This window comes from Manis pentadactyla, chromosome 8 (genome assembly GCF_030020395.1).
Source record: "Manis pentadactyla isolate mManPen7 chromosome 8, mManPen7.hap1, whole genome shotgun sequence".
NCBI lineage: Eukaryota > Metazoa > Chordata > Mammalia > Pholidota > Manidae > Manis > Manis pentadactyla.
In genome coordinates this window covers 7,083,897-7,108,217 of record NC_080026.1, presented here as the reverse complement: position 1 = coordinate 7,108,217, position 24,321 = coordinate 7,083,897, and the positions used below count along the sequence as shown (strand labels likewise).

Genomic DNA, 24,321 nt, shown 5'->3' with positions numbered 1-24,321 from the left:
TCATGGGAACTCTGCAAGAAAATTTCTGTCTACACCAGTAAACTGAGTAGTTTATGTGCAAAAGCTGGGAGTCACTGATTGGGCCCCAAGCTGAATCCATTGTATTTTAATCACACTGAGATAGCTAACAATAATCAGTTTTTCTTGGTCCTAGCCTCATCCAGATGGCATTTAGTTGAACCTAAATGAAAATTAGGCCCACGGAAAGACTGTGGTCTGCGGAAGCCCCCTAGTAGAGAAGGGGTGGTGACATTGGCTAAGCAACAAATTCAATCGCCAGATTCTGTGCTGTGCAATTTCCTTCCTTTATGTTTTTTTAGCACTCCCAAGAAATATGTGATAAATACAATGTTACTCTCAGTTTACAAGAAAGAAAACTGAGGTTCAGGAATTCTAATCCAAGGTTTTAAGTGTCAGAACTGAGATTAGAACCACTGTCTGTCCAACACCCCAAATCATGCTCTTCCTGTTGGGTGGGCCCTAGAACCCAAGGACAGTTCTTTGTAAAGGAAATTGATCATTATGTGAAAAATATACCCAGGTTTAAGTGTTAGGTATTCAAATTATTATTTAATTAACTTAGTAATAGGTAGGTTCTGTGTTAGGTCTTTAAATTAATTTAATTATTATCAGCATACCCATTAGATTATTTCTGAGAAATCGCATTTCTGAGTCAAGAATAAGAAACATAGAATAAGGATTATAAGCATAAAATATTCAACACAAAGCAATCTAAGTTATGTGGTTATTTACAATAACTTGGATTCGTTGGGATGTTAGTACGTGGTGGTAAACATGGCAGAGTCCTGGGGGTAATCTCCATCTGAGCAAGAGAACTTCATTCCAGCTCGTGGCCACAGACCACCCCTTGGAGCCAGTCCTGCCGACTCACATACATAAAACTGCATTTACAAGCTGAGCTGAATAAGGGAGCTTGTCATCACCATTCAACTACGCTCAAAGGACTTCCTCACTTACCTGGACAGCAGCAAGAGTGTGTAGCGGTAATACTATGGCTAGTGGCCGTATTAGCAGTAAAGATAGTCAACTGTGCACATGTTGGGGTGTGAAACGTGATCCAATTCCAAAGCACAAAGCTAAAGGACAGGAACGGATATATCTGCTTTTTAATTATTTGGTGGTTGAGAGGCAACCTGTTCAGTATAGGAACTGATAACTTCATGAAAGTGCACTCACTAGGAAAGCATCCGGTCATTAGCATAACTACTGAGGCTCACCAGATTAACTTGCACATGATGTGGACATTGTTTATAGTTGTTGGAAAGGATAAGGTTCTTCTTAACAATAAGCTTACTGTATAGAATTTAATACTTATATATTATCTCTATATGATCAATCAAGGAAGACCATGTATATAAATTAAATGGCAGAGGGAGGTGAAAGTATTACAGATTTAACTCACCCTTCCCCTTATCTTCAATTTTAGAAGAGATGCCAGGCTTTCTCATTGCTTTAACTTGTATCAAATGGTAGAAACTGACCAGGATTTGAAGAAATTGACCAAACATTTGAAATTTATTGCAGAATTTGATAGCATATATATCTAGTAAGTGTACAATCCCTTCTTCCCATAGAGCCAGTGTGCACATTCTCTTTTTAATTGAAGTATTGTTGGTATGCAATCTTATATTGATTTCAAGTATACGGCACAGTGGTTCAGCAGTTAACCATGTTATTAAATCCTCACTCCCACTACTAAAGTTACTATCTGTCAGCATAGGCAGATGTTACAGAATCATTGGCTGTATTCTCCATACCTTACTACCATGCCTGTGACCAACTTATATTATGATTGAGAATTTTTGTGCCCTTTTAACACCCTTACCCTCGGCACCACAAATAAGTGAAATCATATGGTATTTGTCTTTCTCTGCCTGGCTTATTTCACTTAGCATAATACCCTCTAAGTCCATCCATCTTGTTACAAATGGCAGGATTTCTTTCTTTTTTATGGCTGAATAATTTTCCATTGTGTATATGTACCACTTCTTCTTTATCCATTCATCTATTGATGGCCACGTTGGGTATTTCCATATCTTGGCTATTGTAAATAATGCAGCAATAAACATAGAGATGTATATATCTTTTCAAATCAGGGATTTTGTTTTCTTTGGGTAAGTTCCTAGAAGTGGAATTACTGGGTTATATACTATTTCTATTTTTAGTTTTTTGAGGAACCTCCATACTGCTTTCCATAGTGGCTGCACCAGTTGACATTCCCACCAGCAGTGTAGGAGGGTTCCCTTTTCTCCACATCCTCGCCAACACTTGTTATTTCTTGTTTTTTGGATAGTGGCCATGCTAACTGTCATGAGGTAATATCTCATTGTGGTTTTGATTTGCATTTTGCTGTTGATTAGCTATGTGGAGCATCTTTTCATGTGCCTGTTGGCCACCTGTATTTCTTGTTTGGAGAAATATCTGTTCAGGTCCTCTGGTCATTTTTTAATTGGGTTTTTTTTGGTTGTTGAGGTGTAAGAGTTCTTTATATATTTTGATTGTTAACCCCTTATTGGACAAATCATTTACAAATATATTCTCTCATACCGTAGGTTGCCTTTGCATATTCCTAAATATTTGACAGTCCATGGATTGAGGAAAGGTTCTGAACTTAATAAGGCAAGCACTTGAGCATTTGCTAGTGATTCGGTTAATCCTGAGTATTAATTTAGTCTCCAGTGTTCTGGAGTATGAGAAACCCTGAGACAGCAGTCATATTCTTAGTATCTGAGAAACTGCATACTAGGATAAAGACTCCAGATCCCGAAGAGTCCACAGTCCATCTTATGGGAACTGTGGCTTACGGGCTTCCAGTTACTTTCAGGTCTCATCTGTCAGGTTATGTCAGGACTGGGCGAGACCTCAGGAGACCACCTGTGGTTTGAACCATTGCTGAGTCTCCTTCCAGTTCTCAGCAGACCTCCAGCCAGAGAAGGGCTGGTTGGCATGGGGCCCTCCTGCATGAGAGTTGTCATCCTGCCTGGGCTTGAGTGCCTGCTGGGCTGGGGATTGTGCTGAATCACCAAAACCAAAGCCCTTAAATCACTGCACTTCCCACAGGGGCATAAGATCTGATAAGACTCCTCAGCGTTTTTCAGATTGCCCCAGTGATGCCTGCTGAAAGTGACTTTCTCATCTGTACAATGCCAGTGATAGACTAGAATCCTGCTAACCTTAAACCCGCTGATTCTTAACACAATACTGAGCTGAGACCCGGGGTATGCCTATCCTGGTGCAAAACTGTTTTTCTGCCCATCCTTTAAGGCTAATGATTAAGACAAACAGCTGTGATTAAGATAGCCGGGTATGAACTCAGATTCCAGCCCTATACTCACCTGTACCCTAGCTGTGAGAACTTCACAAGCTGCCTCATTTCCCCAAACCTTGATTCCTCATTTTAAAATGAGGAAAATATGTGTCCATATCTCACAGGATATGGAGAAGCATCAAATGGCAAAGCATATGTAAATACATAGAAAATCATCCAGCACTAGTATTAATGAGTTATTATTACTGATACTAATATTTTTGCATGAGAGGGTTATTTTTCTCATTCTTAATGATTAAAATATATTTTGGAATGAATGCAATGTTTTGAATATTCTTAATAATTTGTTGTCTCTACAGACATTTGGGATTTTAATGATAACCTTACTGTGGGTTAAAATTGAATCCATTTTTCTAATTTCCTCTTGTCTGTGTATTATTAGGGAAATACAATCTAATAGGTCTAATCTCCAGACATCAAAATCTGAGATAAGAATTTACTCAATAGTTTGGCTTAATATAAAAAAACTGATAAATGAGAAAACAACATGGAGAGATTATTTTTCTTAAGAGCCTACTGAAATGCTTGTGTATGTTAATATCTTTTTACTAAACCACCTATTAATAATTGCCAACTACTAAAAAAAAACATAGCTTGAAAATCCCATCCTGGATAAATGTAAAACTGAATTTCCCTTTGTCTTGAATTGTCTTAGATGATGGAGGAATCAGAAATGTGCCCAGTGCCTGCTGGTTTGGCCAGAATGAAGAAACAATTTGAGAAGGACAAAATTCCTTCTTCCTGTAATACCTTTTCTCAGTACCAGCACCAGCACCAGGACAGATCTGAGCAGGTAATCCAATTATAGGTAATGGATAAATCATAAATGGTTGAAGCATTCTTATTTCAGTGCCTATGCAGACCACCTTCTCCCCCCACTTTGGTGATACATGTATTTTCATTACTTATTAACAAAAATTGTCATTTTAAAATGCTTTATAAAATCATCTTTAAAACATATTAATGTAGTGGTTTATTATAATTTTTTTTTTTAAATTTACTTCCTCAATTTTGCTCTTTTTGTGGGGAACCATACTGGAATATTTTTCTCAGCTTCTAATGTTTCAAACATAAGTGAAAATTTAAATAGTCTAAGTTAGTCAACAGGCAAATAGAAATGTTGAGAACAATGTTTATATTGAGATGCCACTTCAAGGTTATAATTCATGATAAACTATCGGCTGGTTGCTCACATAGATTAAATTTGAAGCAGTATTCAGCTGTTGATTGTGGTGTTTTCTGTTTTCTTTAAAATCATCAAAAGTTAAGTAGTAGAACCCAGATGTAACATAAAACTGCATAATGTAACTTCTAAATGTTATCTTATATAAAAGATGTTTTTCCAGTTTCATTCCTCCATTATCATGTATCACCAGTATTGTCATGAGGTATAATGATTTTTGAATGTGAGAATCTAAGTAATAAAACTCATTACCCTGAGCTTGGCACTTTGAAAAATAGTGATTGCACTATAAACAGCTGTATGTAGGCTCAGGTTTTCTATGAGGAAGAAAGTAAGTGGAGTACTTCTGAATTCTACAGTGGGAGATAAAACTTTCTTTTTTTTTTTTTAAGAAAATTGCTAGGATATTTAGAGTTACTTAAGTTTAATAAAAAAGTGAGGCAATTAAGCAAGCATGGTGGAGGATGGGTGGTATATCAGACAGAATGATTAAAAATCTACCATGAAATAGTATTTTTCTTTTTCTGTGTTTGTCTGAAAAAATGGGCAATATCCATAGCCCTATAAATTTACGATAAGACTTATTTTAATTTTGCCTAAGGGAAACATAATGTAAATAAGAAATGAAGATTGGAAACACTTGTGATCTAACATATAGCTGTTAAAACAAAGGAGTCTTTAAGTGAGTCATTTTGTGTTTATTTGAAATTGGTCAGCAATGGGAAATACAGTTATCTTTAATAATTTAAGTAACAAATTCCTCTTAAAATTTCCTCAGCCTCACTTCCTCTGGGCTGGCCCTGTTATTAGTCAGGTTTCCCCAACATCATAGTAAAAAAGATGCAGAGTAAGGGTGAAAATCTTTTTCCCAGAAGTCCCAGGAACAATCTTTACCACATCTAACTGGCTCTAGGTGAAACAGATTTGCTCCTCCTACAACTAATCACTGCAGAGGATCCTAATTGGCTAAGGCCTCTGCACCTGTTTATCTATGCAAGTCTATGGAAGTCCTCGGCATAAAGTTATCAAGGAAGAATCAGTGGATACTGGGTAAAACAAAACCAAATAACTGTGTGTGTATATACCTCCACTGTAAGTTCCTTGCAAATATAGTTTATTATTATAAGCTATAGTTCCCACCCTGTGACCATGAAATACTAATATGTGTGAGAATAATTTTTTTAAAAACAGGCACTAGAAGTCTATATCTGCATGACCCTGGACCTGCAGTGTTCTCTCTAAACTTCAGGTTCATTGTATACCTTTAGACACACTAACAGTACCTGGTAATCCCATGATAAATGACTAATCCTAAATCATAATACAACTACTTATACATAAAATATAAAGGAAACATAGGTAAGAATAAACTAGTAAATACTTTCTATTGGACTGTATGCTGCGTTAGTGGGAAAATGAAAGAAAATGTCATGTGTACCTCAGAAAATAAAAGGACTAATTTATAATTCTTATTGGAAATTTGAGATATATGTCAAATTCGGTTGTAGAGGGCAAAATGTAGAAAAATTGTGTCATAGATGTTCATTTATCTTTTAAAGTTATCTAAATGCATTCTAAAAATTACCCTCCTTATCAGCAGGGATTGAGGACAACACGTGTAGTGGTGGAGACAGTTAATTCTCTTCCCTGAACTGCTGTCGGCTCTGATAGTGTCCCTTTGCTCGTTGAAAGACTTATCTCCCTCCTAAGTCTGTGCCCAGGCCAAAAAAAAATATTTATATTGTTGACATACAAAAATTAATATTAATTTGGAAATCAAGTTTAATTAGAGGTAGAAGAAATAGCATTTGTTTTGTATTTCCAACAGCATTTAATGTCACAAAGAGTAATAATTTTGTAATGTACAATCATCAAGTCCAACCTGCCTCTTTCCTTCCTAATGTATTGAAGTGAGATGTTTCTGGGTAACTAACTGGCTATTTTGGCAGCAGTTTGGGAGGTCAGCAATGGGGCTAAACAAGTTTTAAAAATTAAGCTATCTCTGAGGTTAAAAGGCCCTTCTGTTTGTTAATGGACCAAACTATTTTATACCTATTGAAAAGGGGTTTCTGAAATAGACAAAAAAAAAAAAAAGGAAGTAAAAATACAGGAACATTCCTTTATGCCAGACATTTAAATTTTGAGATAATGTCCTATTTATATATTCTAAGCTTGCCACACTTTATGGTTCTGCCTGGCCAACAGTTAGCAGCATTGCTCCTAGCCTGTAGAGTACCCTTCTGTATGTTAGGAAAAGGAGCTCTTCTGGACAATCAGGGCCTCTGGGTGCCTTGTGGGGCCAGGGATCAGCTTCTTAAAAGTAGGTATTGGGGAAACTTATTAAGTGGCTCTGGTAATATTCTTTTTTCTTTTAACATCACCCATTTAGATTCTCAAAACAGTCATTACTGATTCCAGTAGATATGAATGAAATTCAACCTTCTTTAAGGGATTATAACCCACTCAGCATGTCTCCTGTTGATAATTTTAGGTTAAAAATATTCTATCAGCCTTGTTTCTGATTTTATTTTAGGATTGATTTCTCAGCGTTCTATGTCAGTGAAAATCAGTTAGATCTTAAATGCTAGAATGGGAAGGACCACTTAGGAGGGATGTTTTTAATCCACTCACTATGACAGGCTCTATTTGGGAAGAACATTCTTAATACATGACCTGTCCCCTCATTCTTAAAAGGGTCCCTTGAAATAAGCTGGAGAAGATACTATAATGTGTTATTGGTGTAAAACCACCACTGTCTCTTTTCTGAGTTTATTTTCACTTTCCCATTCTACAGTTTCTGGGTGGTTTTTTTTTTTTAAAGACTTTCTTCCTTTTTTTTACTTTCTTAACAGCTTTATTGAGATATCATTTGCATACTGTAAAATTCACCCATTTTAAGTGTACGATTCAATTGCTGTTTAGTATATTTACAAAGTCCTGTGGTGTCACCAAAATCTAATTTTAGAGCATTCCCATTCCCCCAAAGAGTATACCTCAGACCCGTTAGCAGTCTGAGACGTTCCTTCTGTGTACCGTATTTTCACACTCAGGGTCTGACTTTCACCATCTCTGATGAATTTCTTCTTTCTTTTCTTTCCCCTGTATTTATGCTGAGTACTGAGAGGCTGTTTGCATATTAGGAAATCCTAGACACCTTTTCTTTTCAGGGGTTGCTTTTTCTTTTTTAAGTGGCTTAAGTAGGGAAGAGTTGATGGAGCTCCAAAAATTTTGGAAATAATCAGTGCAACACAAGGCTTAGGTAACTGCCTTTGTGTGGAAATAGCTGCACTGAATCCAGGTCAAAAGGCTGTAAAGCTTTCCTGACCTTTGCTCCCTGCTGCCAATGCTGATGTGGACCAGGAGGGAGCTGCAAAACAGTATGCACCTTCTGCATAGATCTGCGGCTTCAAAAATCCCAGTGTAAACATTGGCACCCTGTAAAATGTGCATGTGGATTATGTGGATTTGGAACAATCCCTGGACAAATTAAGATTAATAGAAAACATTTTTGGCAGCTTGTGACAAATATAATGTGACATCTGTGTGTTTTAGACTTTTTAATGGTGGCCCATAATTATTTTCTAATAAACTAATCATGTTTCTTTGTCAGCTTCCACATTGCAAAGCATTTGCATGTATGTGCCCCCTGCCTATAGCTTTCTGCCATTAGTCATTTTCAAAGTCATACATTACTACTAACAGCTCCAACTAACCTACATCTCCATCAACACAAAAGGTTGTGACCAAACCCATGTATTGCCTTTTAATTGTGTGCACTATTTTAAAATGACTATTATAATTTAGAGTAGCCTCGCTTAAAATGAAGCAGTTTAGAGAAATGGTTAGGCATGCTGGCTCCCGAGTCAGACAGTCCAGATTCTATCATGTTGTGGCCACCTCATCTCTTCTGTGAAATAAGGATCATCTAACAGATGTGTTTTAAGAATAAAATGAGATGGTCCATGTAAAACTCCTACTATAATGCCTGACATATATGAACTGTTGGATAAACACCAGTATCATCAGCAATAGTATCACCACGAAAGCCCAGAGAGCATAACCAAGTGGCAATTACTCTCAAAGGAGAAAGCAGGTCATAAACATTTTATGTATATGTTAAAGTTCTCTGCCTCACACTGTAGCTTTCTTTTCAGTTCTTTGGCCCCAGAGGACAGAATCATTTCCCAGGAACTCATTAGGTAGTTAAAGATTAATAGAAAATTAACATCCTTATGTATGCTTTGGGCATATGTTGCTCTGCAATAGTCAGTATTTAGTGCATATTTTAAAAATTGTTAATAACAGGTCATCTTTGGAGGAAAAAGCACTTAACCTCAGCTCTAGGAAATGACAAGATAAGGGGACTCCAGGAAAGCCGAAGAGAGGAATGTGTATAAGACATAGTTCACACAGGTACATGGCAGCCCTGGGACGCCATTATGCATAAAAGTTTGTTTTTTAGGTGGGAGCAAATGAATAACATAACATTTACTTTTGAAGACAGCTTTATTCACAGTATTTTGACAAGATGTACTAAGAGGAAAATAATATAATTAGTGTGTGAATTGAATCGGGCAGGAGAGGAAAGGCTACACTGCTTGAATAAATGAGGAAAAGAAGAAGACTGGAGGGCGTGTTGAATATTTTTCCATTTCTGCAAGTGTTGTGGTTTCTCAGTATGTTTTGGCTGATGTATGGAAGGGAAAGAGGAGATTGCTTTGTCTAAACTGTGCCCCACACTCCTTAAGAAGCCTACTTAGTGCCTCTACCCCAGGGGGGCACAGGAATGCAGTGATAGGGGGCTTCAGTGAGTCCTCTCTCTCCTGGTTTCTACATTGCTCAGTCCCAGATGCAGGACATCTTTTCAAAGCCCCTGACGTGTCAGCCCCTAACTGGTGTCTGACTGGCAAGTCTGTAGGATCAACTTACTCTCCCCGTTGGGCTGGGACAAGGCACCTGAAGGGGAGCTCTGCTCACCCGGGTGGTCTAGGCCCTCGGCAAAGTAACAACAGTCCTCAACTCCCCGGGAAGGCCAGGTAATTCTGATTTAATTGTCCTGGCATGTGGTCAAGGATCAGGGAATGTTCTAGGTCTCCAGATGATTCTAATGTGCAGCAATAAACATGGCATTGCAAACCTGAGCCAGGACTGGTTATGCCCAAGATGACCACTTCCCACATAGCTTCTCACCTACCCACCTCGTTCTTTGCTCTGACAGCAGGGCCCTTCTGTTTACATTGACATTTCTCTTGAGATGCCTACTGTAGTCAAGGAGTAAAACAGGGACTGCAGAGAACAGAGAAACCAAGAGCTTAGAGAAATCATAGTGAATATAATAAATGTTAAACAACCAAGGTACTGCCCGCAGCCCCCAAACCCAGGGAACTGCTTTGTTAATGACAGACAGTAATGAAGTAGCATGTATTTGAATGTATATATGCAAATATATATTCAATGTAAGTATTTATATTAAATACACATTCTCTATATATATGTTCAAATATGCTTGAATGTTAAAATAAACTAAAAATAGAATAATATAAATGAACTAAAGAGAAAATATATCAAATGTTTAAAATAAACCAATCAGAATAAAATTAAACTAAAAAAATTAATGAATTTATTCACTTAGGCCTCATTGATATGCAAATAATTACTTAAAACTGACATTTAACTCCTTAATTATTGCAAGCTTTCATTAAAAAACTTTAATTTCATAGGCTTATACAATCTGTACACCTAATGTCACATGACTTGTACCTTTGATATTTCTATGTAAATAATATTTTCTCAAAGGCACAGGGCTTAATTTTAAAGTGATAAACTTTATTAAATAATGTAAACATGCTTATTAAATAATGTAAACATTTGGCTCTTTATATAACTAAAGCAATGTTTGGTCTTCCCCTTGGGTTGCAAGATGTGCCCAGTAAGTATAATAAGACTGTCTCTGTGATCTACTGACATCACTCACACCACTTTAGAGCCGTGAACTGTGCCTCACATCCTCTTCTGTCCCCAAATGAAGCTGATGGTAATTGCTAACTGTCTGCTGAGGCGTGACCGTAAAGTCACAGTCACAATCCCTTTGCAACTTCTAACTGCAGCTCCTTTCTGCAGACTCTGCTGGTATATGAGTTTTGCTATGTGTAGAGGGTTTCACTCCTTCCCACGGCAGCACTACAGGCCATTCGTGTGCATCCTTACCCAAGGAAACTCATCCCAGTCCCACACAATTAAGACGTCGACAAAATGTTTCCTAGGGTCTGTGGTGGAAATTGTGCAGTTCATCCAGCACATGCATTCAGCTGCAGTTCCTTTACGCTGCTGTTAGCAACGAAACAAACTAATCGGCCTGGTGACTTGGAGGGGTGTAGAAATACCAGCATACGGAGGGTGCCCTAACACTGTTGCTCAGCCAGTCAGGGCCTCCGTGTATTGTACCAGTACCTGTAAGTAAGACCGAGTTGCCGGCAGATTCAGGTGCTTTAAAAAAATCCTGAATTGGTTGCTTTTCTTTCTGTAGTTCCTCTTACTAGCCCTCCAAAATAGAACTTGTAGGAGCAATGTTTACCCCAATTATTAGAGGACCATTTCCACAGCTTTTCTCCTTCCTAAAGGTATTGTGGGTGTTCTCTTCCTATAAATCTGTTTGGTCTTACAGAACCCATTTTCAATTTCAGAAGGTAAGGGCACTTAGAGATACACCCTTCACTCCTTTAGAGCAAATGAATTGGGATCGCTTTAGGAAAAAAGTGGTTTTGTTCTTATCTCAGGGCCTGGAGCTGTTGAAGGAGGGTCGCTGGGACCCTTCCCCCAAGCACAAATCACAGCACAGAGTTTCATGTTCTCAGAGCTTGAACAGGGGGTCTCCAAAAGTATTTGATATTAATAAAGATGTAAAACACAGATGTTGACCTAATGGAATTTAATATATTTCATAGGAGGGAATGGACATTTAGGAAAAGTTGGAATAAAAGAAATACTTTTGTATAGCCTCTTCTTCAGTCTGTAGTCTCGGATTTAGAAATGTAAATGTGCTCTTTGTATAGGTACACTTAACAGAATTCTCAAGTATGTAGACAATATGTCATCTAATTAAATTTATTCTTGTTAGACTAGAAAGCTTCAGAATTTTAAGTTCTTAAATTTTGCTAGTTTTTGAGGAGAGCAAATTATAACAAAAGAAACTATGAACAGTACAGAATCATTATGCTTATAGAACTTAGTAAAACCAGCAAAGTGTTTTTTCCACAGTTACTTTTATGAAAATGGGCCTTTTCTATAAGTACTTAAAACAAGGTGATATTATTAGCTCTTTTAGCTTCTAGACCCGGCATTTCTCAGAATAAACTCATCCTCGTGGGTCTTTGAAAATTACTAGATTGAGTCAAGTTTCCCCTTTTGGATGTTCATTTATTTATTGTTTGCATAACTACAAGTGAATTATCATGCTAAACAAAAAAACCCTGGAAAATCACAAGGCCTGAGAAAAGAAAGAGGTGTTAACAGAAATATTGTTTAGGGTAGTATTTGGGACTTTCTTCATGTTTTCCAGCTTTTAAGCAAATCTCAACATCGTAGGACATGAAGAACAACTTCATCTCCCAACAGCCTTCCCTCGTGTGTGATCTTTATCCCTCTCCGTCCTGAGAGATCTGCACAGGCATGCAAGGAGCAAGTTCTTAGGAAGCAGGGGAGGCTAGTTCATCTGCGAACTGCATCAGGACAGGGCACATCGTAGAGCAGCCGCTGGACTGACCGGAGGAACCAAGTCCCCAGTCGATCTTCCTGAGCCTCGGGTAAACACCAGGCCCTCCTAGACACATCATTTTACTGGGGCATTAGAAATTCATTCCTTGTTATCAGAGTACAAATTAAAATAATCAAACACCACAATCCATTACATTGCACAGTGTTCAGAAACATTTGGGGGAGATTTGAGGGGTCTGATGAAGTCAGTACTTGAGGCTGGGGTTCAGTTTCTGAGCCTTTTATCATAAATATTTCTTACCATTATTCTAAAAATATCAATGAAGTACCCCCAAATCATATTTTCTTTGCTGTTTTTTTCCTTTGGTGGATCAAAAAAGAAAAGGAATTTTCATTTTTTTCCTCAACTCCTTTTCCTTGCTGTCCTTATTTTATCTAGGCCTTTCATTACTAGAGAGGGAATTATAATAATGAGGAAGTATACCATTAAGTCTGGGTACAGAAAAGAAAGAAAGAAAAGCAATAATTTAGAAGATAATGTAAAGTATAGATGAGAGAATTCTAGACATTTACATATAGGACTGCTTTTCTATATAAGAATCAAATGCAAATACATTTCTATATAAGATTCAAATGCAAATCAATGTATGAGACAGAATATAATATTTTGCAGAAAATGCAGGTTAAATTACTTAAATATAATGATCATGGGCTGTATTTGGTAGTTTGGTACCTATGGTAACTATAATCTCTCTTCTTATAATTTTGAGATTTGTGATCAAATATTTATCTTTTAGTATTTCATAGATCACTGTCATTGAAATAAGTTTGAAAGACCTAGCTCTTCTTTTTATGAAAGGCTGTTTGACTCTCACCTGCCCTGAACCATCCTTACAGAATAAACTTGATCTTCAGTAGTGAGTCTGCAGCAAGTGAGTGTGTTCTGTCCTTCACATTGTACTGGTATCGATAAGCTTAACTGGGAGGAAATCCAGTGCAGATCATCCTTAAATTTAATTTCATCTGATTTATTTCCATACATTTATAGGAGTTGGGTGGCTCAACTTTTGTTACTTGTTAATGTACAATTTTTAGTGTAAAATGAAAACTATTTTAAGCAACTACTCAAAGCAAATAATTATTTTTCTTTTTTGAAAGACTCTCTTTTCAATTTTGAGACACCACCCCCAACCCCTGCAACTTTTGGCATTTATTTTTATATTTGTTGAATGTTTGTACTTGATGACCAGTTAATATTATATTGATAGAAAAAATGTTTCACTGAATCACTGACCCTCAAAAAAAGAAAGCAAAATGTGTAGCTATCTACAATAGTAGTGAAGAGGATATTATGGTGAAAGACCCAGTGATTTTTTTTTTTTAAAGAATTAATAGACAATAAAAATTACTGCATGTGATTATTAATTTTTGGATTATTTGAGCATTTCAGAACTCATGTGCTTCTTCAGCATATATAGTTGCTTGAGGATAATGGCCCCCCTTCTTTTTTGCCCCTACTTTAAACACACATTAGGTGCATCGCAAGTATGTGTTGAATACACCACCTATTGCTTTTAGGTGTTAAAATATTGGCTCAAAATATCTGGCTGATGGAATTCTTATTAACACACTATATTCATGGTATGTTTGATATTTTTTAAATGTTGCATAGGATTTTCCTTCAACTCCTTTTACTGATTATGTTCATGTGTGATTAACATGCAGAATTAAGATTGGTAGAATTTTAAAGAAATGAGACATTATGCAAGTGTAAATGGCCTTGTACATTTCCTGATGCATGTGACACTCAATCCCTGGCAGCTCTTCCTGCCTGTCTCCTCTGCTGCTCCCCCCCCCCCCGTCCATCCCAGCAGATTACAGAGGAGGAGTCCAAGTGAGACTGAAGTGAGCTGCCATTTATTTACTTGATTTCTTGCTTGAATTGATGACAAACTCCAGCCATAATCCAACATTCCTGTCTGCCTCTTCAATCTCTTTCCATTCCCCATGTTGCTAGTAGATATATTCATCAGGGAAATTGCAGCTAGTTACCCTTTCATTTTCCCCCATTTTTACTTATATTGAAGAAAACCCCAGTGATCAGAATAGTTCTCTTGTAGTCATAATTAATAATTACCCTGGGAGGCCGTGTTTGCACAGATAATCTTGGAATGCTTGCATTAGAGCCAAAGCTGTTTTATTGTGCTTCTTTCTTCTGTTTGGTTTTTATGTAAGGACTTAAAAGGTCATTCCTCCCAGTGAACAAGACTGATGGCCATAAAGACTCAGAGGAACAGTGAAAGGAAGAGGAGTCTGTGTCCCATAAACTCCTGTGACCCTCTCAGCAGGCAAACTGTGCAGCCTCAGAGTCTTCCTACAGGCACTTGTGATCCCACATGGAATATATATTGCTAAGAAATAAACCCAAATAGGTGTGTTACAAGACACGCAAAGTGTTTTCTACTAGGTTATCTGCTGTCATAATGGGTTGGAGCTCTTGTGTTGGTGTCCATTTTAAGAAGACCTCAGTGTTCACAGATTATACTTTCTCAGCAAGGGTAATGGGGCATTTTTCACTTTCTGTCATGTGGACTTCCTCCTATGCGTGGGGACTCCCCACCCCATGAGGCTCGTGTAGAGAAGTGAGGACGTGACATGAGAAGTGGGCACTATGCAAGATCAATTTTGAAGGTGGCTGGTTACAGGAGATTAACTACATCCAATTTCAAAAAATAACACCCATCTTCTAGAAACAGCACCCATCATCTAGTTGATGGCTTTGGTGATGAATGTGTGTGGTGTCCAGTGCCAGCAGCCTGAGCACCTTCACTGGACAGCTCTGCGGCATTACTCTACACTGTGACCAGCTCCAAAACCTCCCAGTCTTATTCTCTGGAATCCTGGCAAGCCCATGACTTACATTCCCCACCTGCCACCCGGTGTCTCTTCAACAGATTACCTTTCCTGTTTAAATCAGACTCTGATGCTTGAAACTGGGAGCTGTGGGTGATATAAAAATACATAATTTACATATCTCACATTCTTAATTTGTTTTCTAGATCAGAGTTAAACAACTATTAGGAAGGAGTAAGCATGGGAAGAATTGTATAACAGTAGATTGAATCGCTGTGAACTGATTGTTCACTAGGTACCAGTTCATGAAAGTTGAACCATAGAAAAACTGGATAGGTGATCACAAAATGACGCCCTGGCCGAAGCCTCTGCAGAATGTGTCCAGGTCCTAGGAACCAGAGTGACTGGAAGAGTCGTAACATGCACAGGCACTTTGTTGCTTCTCTCTCTTTGAACAAACCCCCAGGTTCACTACTTTTCTGCTAGAAAAATATATACATATTGGAACTCACTTCTTCTTTAGTTTCTGGGCCTAGTTCTATAACGAAAAATTCATGGTAAAATTCACAGACATAACCACAGACAATCTACTTTCAATCATTTTGTTGGCGGGGGGGAGCTTGTTTACCATGTATTCTAAGTTACTGGGAAAATAGCTAACACAAATGTGCAATGAATATTAGTTAATGAAGATAGCGAAACTAAGGTAGCACTTATGAGCCAGGTTTTCATGTCTATGAACTTACTTCCTCCTCATAATAACCTTCTGTGATAGGCCCTGTTACTACCCCACCTTTTTTTCTGTTTTTTTGGACAAGAAATGGACACATGGAAGGTTTAAGTAACTTACCCAAAGAAAGTGAGCAAACCTGATCCTAACCCAGGAAGGCTGACACCAGATTCTGTGCCTTATATTTTTTTTATTTGGCTGATAGTCTTTAAGCACCCATCATATTTCAGGCACAAAGGAATCAGTGATGAGGATGATATTATTTTGCCTTCAAGGAGCTCACTCTATCAGAGAGACAGACATATAACAAATAATTACAGTGCAGTATGGTAGATTCTATGATAGAAAATATAAACAAGGTTTTCTGGGACACAAGGAGGTTGTGATAAACTTCACCCTGGATGAAAGATGGTGCAAGAAGACATCTGAAGGCAGAGAAGGCTCCAGCTGAGGCTTGAAGTAATTTTTCATGAGTATAGAATTGCATTTTATGCAAAAGTTTGATACAGAAAAAAATAGCATGATGTATTTGAGAATATAGTGAGACATGATTGAGGCATGGAGCTGGAGATGTAGGCAAAGGCCAGATAATAGAGAAAATTATGTTATGTTAAAGAATTTTTACTTTCCTGTAAGTCAGTCTTGAAGATGGCAAAATTGAAAAAACATAAACGGAGGAATAAGATAAGTAGACATGCATTTAAGAAAGATTTTTCTGACTGTGTAGGATTGATATAAAGGGGGTCATACTTAGATGGAAGATGATAAATTAGGAGACTACTGAAATAGCAGATTGAATACACAAAGACTTAAATGGGTCAGAATTTCTAGGGTACAAAGGTCATTGATTGACTCAAGAGATTATTAAAAACAGATCAGCAGGGCCAACGAATCAGTTAGATAGTGATGAGGGAGGGGTAGTAATGAAGAGAATTCTGTTTCTCTATTTTAATTTGCATGAATTAACTTAAGATACATGTTACCTCTTTTTCTTTAATATTTTCATTTTTCTTGCAATTTTTTTACTTGGAATTGCACTGCTCCTTGAAAATCTATGTTTTAGCCTCTGTTATTGTACTTTTATGTTTGTTTATATTCCAGTGACTCTTTGGTTTTAAAGTGCTTTATATCTATGTTAGATCGAAATATTGTATACATCTATGTCTTTAACATACATCTATATAAAACTTCTGGGAAATGTCCTTTACTGCAAATTGAATATTTTTATATATCCTGCTTTTTTAGTTTGTCAAATAAATACTGTTAACTTATATAACTAATATGTTTCATCACCCAGTGGAAGTGTACCTTTTATATGTTCTTTTTTATGAATCTTCAGCGTTTTTGGACACTGGAGTATGGCTCTATATATACTTTCTGGAAGGAAAAGAATAGTTAAGAGTTCCAGCAGTTAAAGCTGTCATTGCTTATTCAGAGACCTCTGTTTTGAAGTCAAATATTCCTACTTTTAAATTAAGTACTTTTATTTAAAATTTTTCTCTTTATAAATATGACCAAAGCATAATTGTTTTGAGTCAAGAGTTTAAGTTAATTGAATGCTAATACTTCTCTCAAGAGATTTATGCAATAAACCTACATAATTCATGCATCCATATATATCACAAGTCCTAACTCAAGGGAATTTCAGGAGCATTTTTACTTCCATCAGATGTGTGTATATTTTTAGGTATTACACAGTTATAGAGATAGACAATGGATAGGTGGTAGGTAGAGAAATAATCATAGAAACTTTTAGTAAAACAATACTGCCTATGCCTAGCACAATGTTGTGGAGATAGTTGGTGCTCAGTAGCTTTGGTAAAATAACTAAATGCTTAGGTGAAGCTGTATAAGATGATTCAGGTTTCGAGATTCAGTGATTTCAAAGGAGAAAGTCACTACCTTGACTTTTTTTTTTTTGGTGTTTTGCATCATCAGTGTCTAAGGATCCAGCAATCCAACTAGCACCTGCTCACAGCTTCGGGCAGGGCTACTGCTGAACCATATAAAACTGGAGGCTTCGCTTACAAGTGTATTAACTTATGTAAAAAGATCAGGAATTGAAATTGCTTTGATTCTCCTTTCCACTCATTTTTTTTCCTATATGAATTAAAAATGAGGTTAAAGTAGTGTCTTTCATTGTCACCATAAATAGCTCAGCTTATTTTTTTGATGTCAGTGATTCTGCCCAAGGCCTTCTACTGCAGTTTCTACATGATGCTTGACAACCTGTCAGAATCAGCTCAATCACCAACAACTCACTAGAGAAAGGACATATGTAAACTAGTTTGCTTAGTACCATGAAAGACCTTTCTATAAAAAGGCTATTTGAAAATATATTTCCCTGTTTTGAAGGCTTCTTTACTTTTGTGAGTGTGTGAGTGTGTGTGTGTGGTGTGTTGCCTTTGTGTATTTTTCGGTCTCTTGGTCCAGGTTTCTCCTCCCCCCGGTGGTTCCAGGTCCTCTCCGCAGCACCCCAGCACCGCCCAGATTTTCCATGGATGTTCTGATCACTTGCAATGTCATTAAGGGGCCTTTTCCTGAGAACACTTTGTAAAGTGATTGACATGTTACTGTTACACATCAGCTTCAGTAACTCTGTTGACCAATTAAGAAATGTTCATTATCAAAGACTGTCAGTGGAAATACCAAAAAATAAAATCATAGGATTTATGTGGAATAAATTTAGAATATCAAAGTTTAAGCTAGATTTTCACAAATTCGTAAAAATTTTGCATTTCTAGAAAAAAGATGTGATTCTTTGCTCATGCAGGCACTCCTTGATATTTGGGGAGGCGTCTACTCTCAAAGCTAAATACTGAGATTTGAGGATGCATGAGTTCAGCTAAAGGAGAGGGTCATATTATCAAATGACTATTAAATATAAGTAGACAACAAAGAAGTATACTGACAATATGAGAATATGAAAAGAGGCAGGGATAGGTATTTTATACATGCAAATGTCAGGAAAGCTTTTAAAGAGAAAATATTTTTCGAGTGAAGACTTCAAAAGTGAATGTGGAAAAGCCTTAATCTGAAGCTAAGACCCTAGGGATGTCAATTTTTATACTGTAATTTTTTAAGTAAATTTAGAAAAAATAAAGAAAACTCATGGCAAATATATATATATATATATATTTGAATTTGAATATATCCAAATCTAGACAAACACAATACATCAACCACAAATCTTTATGCCCATCGCTTAAAATAAATAATTGATTATTCTTCCAAACCTTGACTCCTTCGACAGTTTTGCTAACATAAATAGCACATTATTGATATTGTTTGTATCTGATTAACAAAGATGCAAATAGTATTGGTACATCATAACCCTTTGTAGTTTTCTTAAAAATGAGATTAGTGATGGGTGAAATTACTGAATCACTGACATTGAGCATGAACTGGTTTTTCCACTTCTAGTGAGGTAGTTATCATGTACTATGTTCTGCCAGTCTTTTATTACATTTTTTCCTATTGGGTATACTTCTAAGAGTCACAATTTCTTTCCTTTTTATGCTAGGATGAGCTTGTGTATTTTTGGTTGAAATGTACAATGTCTTTCCTATAACGATAATAACAATGGCAGGTTGGGTAGGCAGAAGCGAACTGTTCCCTATACTGAGGTCATCTCCTGAGGAGAAGCATGTATGGGGATAGAGGTTTGTAGTAAATTTGGTTAATATGTGAGCTGACATCAAATTGGTATGAGTGATGCAAACATCACGATATTGCTTTGCAATTGTACCACATTTCTCCCTGAGATTCCCAAATAAGAGCATGCATGTCATGTTTTTCTTTCTTTTAATGGAAGAATGAAAAAAAAAAAAGAACAGTTTATGTGTGATTTAGTGACTTTCCCAAGATTACAATACCTAGTAGAGGAGGAAGTTAGTACTAATCCTGTTTCTGCCTCCTGGTTAATCCACCTGTGAACAAAACTGTATTTTTGTCTCTCACAGCCTGATCTAAACTTGAATTTCATTTTCAGGAACCAATTATGAAATTCATTAATTATTTTGTATGAATTTATGTAGGGTAGTCTGGCCAGAATTCTTGGTTACACTTTGTGTCATTTGATTTCTTCCTGAGCATTATGACATCCATCCTTTTAGCTAACCCTTCGCTCAACAGACACCAGCAATTGGCAAGAAAATCTAAACTAAACTAGTTACAAAATATGAGACATAGTAAGTGATGGAAATAAAATATTGGAATATTTTAAGACAAACTTTATGTAAATTATAGTAACCAGGGGGCAGTAAAATTGATACATTGATACTAACATAACAAACTAGTGTAGCAGTTACAGTTTTATTTAGTAATAGAACATATGCACTGGAGTAGAAATGTACAACTCTAAGCTAAATTTATGTACCCTTGTCCTGTTTATATTGTATCATCTTCTACAAGACAATATATGTAGAGTGACAGGCATAGATTGTTTTCACTGAAGTAGATACACATTAAGTATAAAGTGCTCCAGCAAATGATAGTTTCTAAAGTTTGTGTCAAAAATACATTTATTTAGTATTTTTCTGCTCTCAGTACTTTGCATTTGTCTTCTACATACACATTCACATCACTAACACTATTCCATCAGCCTGATGATAAGCAGCAAGTATCAGCAACTGAAATTTCTATGTGTTCCCAGCAGATTTTTTAAAACCATGAACTTTGTGTTGAAACTAGTGAGTGATGGGAACAATGACCAATTGAAAAGTATTTGCCACTTCTAGAAAAATTGGCCCTTCCATTGTTACACTGCCATGTTGGAATTTGAACCCAGTGTTCAAACTGGTCAGGTCATAATACTGGACAGGCTCCTACTGTCCTTTGCTCTTTTATCATTACTTCCAATTTTTCTCAGTGAGTCATAAGAAAGTCGTAGAATATTTCCATATATCCCTACAGATGGAAAGACTTGCCACAGTTGTAAAGACTTGTTATGCTTTTTTTTCTATCTGCAGTCTTCAAGGATTCTTATTGTTCCCTCTAGGCTAATGTTATTGATATCCTTAAATAAAACTTGATTATTCAAAGCTTCTTCTTTTATAAAATTATGATTCTTTGAAGTTAAAGAATATAGGTTATTTTCTGTACTCCCTCTTGAGAAAGTAAAGAACATGTTTTGTTCATTGTTCTATCCTCAGTTTCTAGGACATTCTCTGGCAAATAGGAGGTTGAATGAACTTAGTTGATTAATAGAAATTTGCTATTTCAGTCATTCATTCGTTAAGTAAACTTTTCCTTAATGCATACTGTGTGCCAGTCATGTTATTAAATGTCATTGGATGCATGTGAATCATTAACACGGACTAGAAAACCATTCTTCTTGGGAAAAAACTTCCACTGGGCTTCAATTAAATGAGAGATCATCTACATTTTTTTCAGCTTCATTAAGGTATAACTGACAAAATTATATTTAAAATATATATCATGATGAATTGATAAATGTATATATTGTGAAAAGATTCCTCCATCTTGTTAATTAGCACATCTAATTAAATATAATCTAAATTTTCAAGTATAAACTTATATTTTGCCTTCAATTTTCTGTAGGACTTTTTGGAGGGTCTCAACATTTTTTCTTGATTCTCCCTTCTGGAAAGGTGTAAAAAGATCAGATCTGCCATCTGTCTTTCAGTCAATGTCTGACTATCACTTACTTAATCAGAACTTTCTTTCACCCCATCTACCAAATACCCTTAGGAGAAAAAAGCCAGACACTACAAGTCCACTAGCAAAAATAAATAAATATATAACAAGTCAGATCTCATAAATTAATTTTAAACTTATCCTTGGTTTAAATGATTAGAGTTTGAGAGCTTAAAACTAACTCTGTATTTTAAAAAAAACCCTTTAGTGCTCCTATTTGGCTTATAATAATAATGCAGCTTTGCTCATCTGACTTTTCTCTAAGACAAATTTTTAAAAATCAGACCTCAAAAATAGTATTTACTTAGAGTCATGTAGATCTCAAGAGAAAGGTGAACTCACAACTTCAAACAAGTTGAAAGTCATGCCCTCTTGGGGAGTCATCTGTCTACATCCTTGTATTTTGATGTTAAGATTTTTAGCAGGATGCCAACTGCCTCATCATATCTATCAGTCAACCAGTCATATACTTGTGTCGTATCACATTCTGTGGGAACAGCAGGGCTGGATCGCCAGAATAAACAGGAGCTTTAAGCCTCCAGTTTAACCAGAGTCACCTGTGCTAACTGAACCAAAATCAAGAGTAAAGAGTGAAAGATGCATGCTAGCATAATTATAGTCTGTTTATATTAGTTACGTTTAATGGTTATATTCTTCAATAGAACTCTGGCAGTGTCATCAAACTAAATGGCCAACTTGAAGACTGGCATGTCTCTTTATAACATGAAAATTTGGGTAATAAACAACAAAATGTTTTTCTTTTTTATCAAGGATGTGCATTTTCTTTTTGCAGTTCACCTTTCTCATACTGTTACTTACTGAGGACAGCAGGTGGAATACTGGCTCCTAAAGCATGCCTTGTGACACCTGCTGACACTCATTCAGCTGTGAGACCCATTCAGGGCTTGTGACTTACAGAACTATAAGATACTAAGTCTGTGCAGTTGTGAGCCACTACATTTGTAGTAATTTGTTATAGCAGCTAAGCAAACTATGATACTGAGCAACCCTATTTTTTTTCCAGAGACTTTATCACTGAAACTGCATTAACAAAAGAAGTTAAACTTTGCCAACTTTTACTAAGGCAGTGTCTATTCATTCATTCATTCATTTATTCATTTTCAGGAGGTGATCCATAGTAGCCAGGTCGACATTTCAAGAAGCAGCCAGGAAATGGAAGGAAATGAACAAGAATCTTCCAAAACACACAAAATCGATGTTCTTGGAACAGAAACGGTAAGTACTTAGAAAGACAATACTTTCCAAACAGTTCCCAGAATTTTGTTGCAAGCAATTGCTTTTAATGTCCTTATGTATTTAATATCCACACAGATCAGTGTCTTACCTCACTTTGGAGTTGACAGTCTCTGGCAAATAATGCAAGCACCCTAAAGACGAATGCATCTTAGGTGCCAATTCATACATGTTCTGTTCCAGCAGAAGTCCACACATTAAAATAAGTGATAGATGTTTAATTAGCATTTCTCAGGGTACACTGAAGTCTTGGATAAAAATCACTGTGAAATGAAAAATATGTGTGCAGTACTGAAATATCTGACTTCTTAAGAACAACTATTTATTTAAAACTATCTTTAAACACAGGTCTCTCATCTTGAAAAGCACACTGAGGAAATAAACCAAGCTTCTCAGTTCCATCAATATATTCAAGAAACAGGTAACAATCTAGTATTATTTGACCCCAGTATATCTTTCTCCTGTGTTTGAAAGGAGAACTTCCAGAGCACAAACCTCTCACTGAGTAAAGTTAGTAACTATGACTCATGGCCCCAAAGAGGGCAGGGTAGGATTTCTATATATAATTAGATTCTGACTGTGGTAATAGATGCAATGAGCTTCTAAAATAGTTCATTGCCCATCAACCCTGTGATGTATTCATCCTAAAAGTCTAGAAGGGGATAAACCAGTCACCTCTGAATTGCTTCTTGCCTCACAGACCTAGAATAAAACTTGGTGTGTATCCAGTTCCCTGATTATAGAAATATTATCTTGATTGCATTACTTTTAATAATAGATATAAGCACTCTTAAGTCCAGTTCTTCAATCTACAGATATGAGATTAGACTACAGGCAAGTTGGTGTAAGTTTGCAAAAGATGGGTATAGGTTGTCTTGCCTATAAAAGGGGAGCGAGAAGTTTGACTTCCCTGAAGAGCTAAAAGGGAATATTTAAGCCAACTGTGACCCAAACATTACTTGACTATATCTGTATTTTGGTTTTGCTTAAAGAAGTAGGTATTTCCTGTTCTTCTGCTGTCTTTTTATTATTTTTCCTGAGCATAAATAACTAAAACATGCTTGTAGAAAATCTAGTAAATATATACATTAAAATAAACAAGTTTCATCACTTATGACTTCCCATCCAGAGATAACCACTGCCATTTTCTTCTATTTCTTGACATATACTAACTTACATAATGAAATAGTGCCACATGAATACATTTGTGCCTTGAATCTTTTTACTTAACTTATGTTATGGGATGTTTCCCTTAGCATTATAATTTCTTGTCAAACATTGTGTTTCTTAGTTACATAATATCCCTGGTGTTCTCTGTCTGTAGTCATTGATACACATGAGGATGAAGACATTCCGAAGATTTCGGCTAAGGTTTTAAAAGAGCAATTTGAAAAGTTTGCTCAGGAAAAGACCCTTTATTCTGACAAAGAGACAGTCCCAGTCAAGCAGATTAATAAGGTAAGGCAATTTCTCTACACAGAAACATATTAAATGCAAAACTGATGTAAATACATAGCATTTTCAAGTTATTGAATGTTGACAGAGGTTTTTTCCAACAGAAAAATATCCTGAGCCAGTACC

At 36.4% G+C, this 24,321-nt stretch overlaps 1 protein-coding gene across 2 annotated transcripts in view; it reads left to right on the top strand.

Annotated features, from left to right (window-relative positions):
* XIRP2 (xin actin binding repeat containing 2) overlaps window positions 1–24,321 on the top strand; it is a 59,356-nt gene that overhangs the window by 18,745 nt on the left and 16,290 nt on the right. For both annotated transcript variants that reach the window (XM_057505456.1, XM_036884180.2), the window contains exons 3-6: window positions 4,005–4,142; window positions 22,612–22,722; window positions 23,089–23,161; window positions 24,065–24,198. In XM_057505456.1, the coding sequence (XP_057361439.1) occupies window positions 4,005–4,142; window positions 22,612–22,722; window positions 23,089–23,161; window positions 24,065–24,198 (456 nt within the window). The remainder of the gene's footprint in view (window positions 1–4,004; window positions 4,143–22,611; window positions 22,723–23,088; window positions 23,162–24,064; window positions 24,199–24,321) is intronic.